This window comes from Nanorana parkeri, unplaced genomic scaffold, assembly GCF_000935625.1.
Source record: "Nanorana parkeri isolate BGI_ZX_2015 unplaced genomic scaffold, ASM93562v1 scaffold2627, whole genome shotgun sequence".
Classification (NCBI taxonomy): domain Eukaryota; kingdom Metazoa; phylum Chordata; class Amphibia; order Anura; family Dicroglossidae; genus Nanorana; species Nanorana parkeri.
Window position 1 is genome coordinate 2,364 of NW_017308895.1, and position 3,572 is coordinate 5,935.

The window sequence follows — 3,572 nt, forward strand, 5'->3', positions numbered from 1 at the left end:
CACAACACCGGAACGCACTGCAGGCAGAATGTGCCCTGCGATCCTGTGCAGGCGATCAAATTGCGGCCGGAGGCTACAGCGCTATTCACTTCAATGGCCCGCCACGCCCCCTCCTGCCCAGCACAAAAGTGAGCCGGCTGCATTGCGATGCAGTGCGTTCCGGCCGGAACGCACTGTAAGTGGTCTGAACAGGCCCTAAGAGCCAGAGACTGTGTACAGTGACACCGGAAGTGATGTAATGCACATCACTTCCGGGTCCAGTGATCGGAGGAGAGATCCGCAGCTAGAAGCCACTGATCTCTCCTCCGATCTGTCAGGGGAGAACCTCCATGTGCGGCCTGGGCCCACACGAGGGACAGATGAGCCCAGGAAACTGACGGTGGCACCGGCGGCCGTGGAGGAGGGGGGGCACAGCGCTGCACCGTACAAGTGATTCAGCACCTGTACAGACGCCGGATCGCTTGTATTTAAACAGCAATCGTCAGCTGTTTAACACGGTACAAGAACATGGCTTCAGGAGCAGCCGTGTTCTTGGTATAACCACTTCCAGCGGATGACGCACAATTACGTGAACCCGCGGGAAGTGGAACACACACATATCACACACACATATCACACACACTCATTAAAAAAACACACACATAGCTTCATTAAAAAAAAAAATCACACACATTCATTAAAACACACACAATAAAAACACACACACATTAACAATTAAAATAGTTATTTAAAAAACGTCCCCCTCTCCTGCTTACCTGTTTTGCAGGAAGGGGGGCAGCATCCCTGGGCTTCAGTGGAGAATCGGTGTGCTCTGTACTCTGGCTGATGCAGGCATACTAATCGATCCCTGCCTGATAGCAGAGGCACCACAAGGGAGCGATCAGTATGATCTGCATCAGCAAGACATGCAGATCATGCTGATTCCCCACCTGACGACCAGGGAATGATTTTCATTCAATATATTGCCTGTGGGCGCTTGCCAGCTTTAAAGATGGCCGCCGCTAATCGCAGCGGCAATCATTAAAAACGAATGTACAGTGGAGAGACCCCAAGGGGACACCGGAGGAGGCATCCCAGGTGAGGGTCTGGAGCATGCGGGCCCTGGCCTCCTCCGGTGCTGCGGGGGGCCCGGCCACATCCTGGCCTGTCACTTGAACGGCCGATACTCATGTAAGGTGCCCGGGCTGGGCCCTTAAGCCTGGCTGGGCCCCTTACATCAATATCGGCCGTACCCCCCTGACGGCGGCCCTGATCTCCTTATTGAGACCCTTAAAGCTTGGCTCCCTGTCCACCCACATGACCTGGCACTCAGTCGTCAAGTCCTCAAACAAGCTTTCCTCTGCATGAAGGTGCATTCCCGCTTTTCAATGTTTTTGTTTAGATACACTTTAAAGTGGAACTGAACTCAAAAAGTGATGATGTGGTGTGGTATATGGAATATCTAAAAATTTAAATTGTGTCTAAGCAGTATCCTGAAAAATGTACCCTTTGTCTTGATTTTCTCCTGAAAAATAGCAATGCACTTCCTGGTATGTGAATATTCCTATTCAATACTGTACATACAGTCTCATAGGTGTATATCTAAAGTGTGAGATCTAAGGTACTGCTGCCTCTGACTGCTAGTCTCAAGAAATATGAAATGAGATTTGATGATGCCACTACTGTGCTACTCACTTTTCCTTTGCTGTAGGCTCTGGCATTAGAAACAAAACCCTACCTCTACCAAGGATAGCTTCCTTTGCACGGAGACATAGTACAGAACAAGGCACGGTAAGTGAGTAATGAGGAAAAGATAATCAGCAGGGAGATCACAAGCAATACTTATGACTAACCCTTTCCCTCTGCCTTCCTCTTTTGGGCACAACTTCCAGAGTTCAGTTCCTCTATAAGATGCTAATTTGCTAAAGGTGTCATTTTAAATCTTTGTGGAGTCAGCCTGGGTTTTCTTCAAAATGTCCAATCATGTGCAGAGAAAGTTCTTTTTTTAGATTGGTTCCCAGGCACGTGAATGAGTGTTTGAAGAGAACACAGAATTCAACTCGCTAAAAAAGAACAAAGAAAAAAAAACATAAAACACAAATTGTGCCAGGGAGCATTACAGCTGATATCTGTGAACAGCTGAGAAACACTTACCAAAAGTACCTCAGTAGATTCTTCTATTTCTCCTTTCCATATGTACCTGTGAAATAGACAGTAAAGTGTATATATTTAAAACCACCTGGCTATATGGAACACTTACTAAATAATTATTATGTTATGCTTCACATTCATTCATTTTCAAACTTTGAATGGAGTGAGGAAGGGTTAGACCCTTTAATAGGTTATTATTGCTGTATGTGTTCCACCTGCAGAGATTCTCTGCACTTCCTTTCCCAATGATCATACAGGAAGGGCTGGATAAATATTTTGATTTCTTTTTTATGTGACTAAGAATAATATAAAACAAATAAAGGTATTTATGAGTGATTTTAATGATGGGGTGATAGATTGATGAATAGGGACAATGATGGAGGACATATAAATATATGTTGCAGACTTGCCCAATACCTGAAAGAGGTTGTAACTGTTCCTTTTTCCACCCACAACTAGAAAAAAAGTTTTGGTTGGTGCTCCACTTTGAATGATAAAAACCCATTTAAGACAAATGTGACATTTAAAACAATAAACTTAACATTTAGCCCTCATTCGCACGACTAACAGCTGGCCCGTACAGATCCGTGCTGCATGCACGGCCGTATTGAGCCGCTCCCGGGAAGGACAGGTGCTGAGTGTGATTTGTATGCAGCAGCCTGTTCTTCTCTATGGGAGTATGCGGCCGTACGCTCACCCGAACTGCACGGCCGTGTGGGTGCTGTTGACCTTACCCGTACGCAGACAGGATGGATCATGTCTGAGTCCGAGCAGGGACAACCACACCCGCGTGCAGTTCGGGTGAGCGTACGGCGGCGTATGGCCGCATACTTCCATAGAGAACAGGCTGCTACGTGCAAATCACACTCAGCACCTGTCCTTCCCGGGAGCGGCCCAATACGGCCGTGCACGCAGCACAGGTCTGTATGGGCTGGCTGTTAGTTGTGTGAATGAGGGCTTATAGAATACATAAAGTAGAACTATAGCCTCCCAGTAAAGAAAATATGTACTGCAGTACTTAATTATAGGTACACCTGTACTTACAGTTTTCTCTTAGTCCCCCCATGCAAAGTCCCACAAACCCCTGTTGAACCTGGCAGGGAAGTCCACCTAATGCAGCTTCCTGTTATGGTGTGGCAACGATGTTGCCCTCCTCCTGAATTCAAAATTTAGTTGCCACTGTCATGTAGGCTGTGCCTGCTTGCACTACATTGGGATGAAAGAATGTTGCCAGAGGTGTGGTTATCAGCACTGTTACTGCTGATTTTGATTTATAAGCATGTCACTTGTCAATCACCTGGCCACACCTTGCCCTGCCCACTGCTTTCTTGATTGACATTACTGCCTCTGTTGCTGAAACCTTTCCAGTGAGAGCTGCACTCAGCGGTGTATTTAACTTTGGTGCTGCCCTGGGCAAGGCAGCAATGCCGCCCCCTCCCCCC

At 47.1% G+C, this 3,572-nt stretch overlaps 1 protein-coding gene across 1 annotated transcript in view; it reads right to left on the bottom strand.

Moving 5' to 3' along the window:
* Positions 1-1,931: 1,931 nt before the first annotated feature.
* Positions 1,932-3,572, bottom strand: part of LOC108802046 (protein CutA homolog) — an 11,905-nt gene continuing 10,264 nt past the window's right edge. Inside the window, exons 4-5 of the mRNA XM_018573933.1 lie at positions 2,134-2,179; positions 1,932-2,042 (exon numbers count right to left, since the gene is read on the bottom strand). Of these exons, the coding sequence (XP_018429435.1) occupies positions 1,932-2,042; positions 2,134-2,179 (157 nt within the window). The remainder of the gene's footprint in view (positions 2,043-2,133; positions 2,180-3,572) is intronic.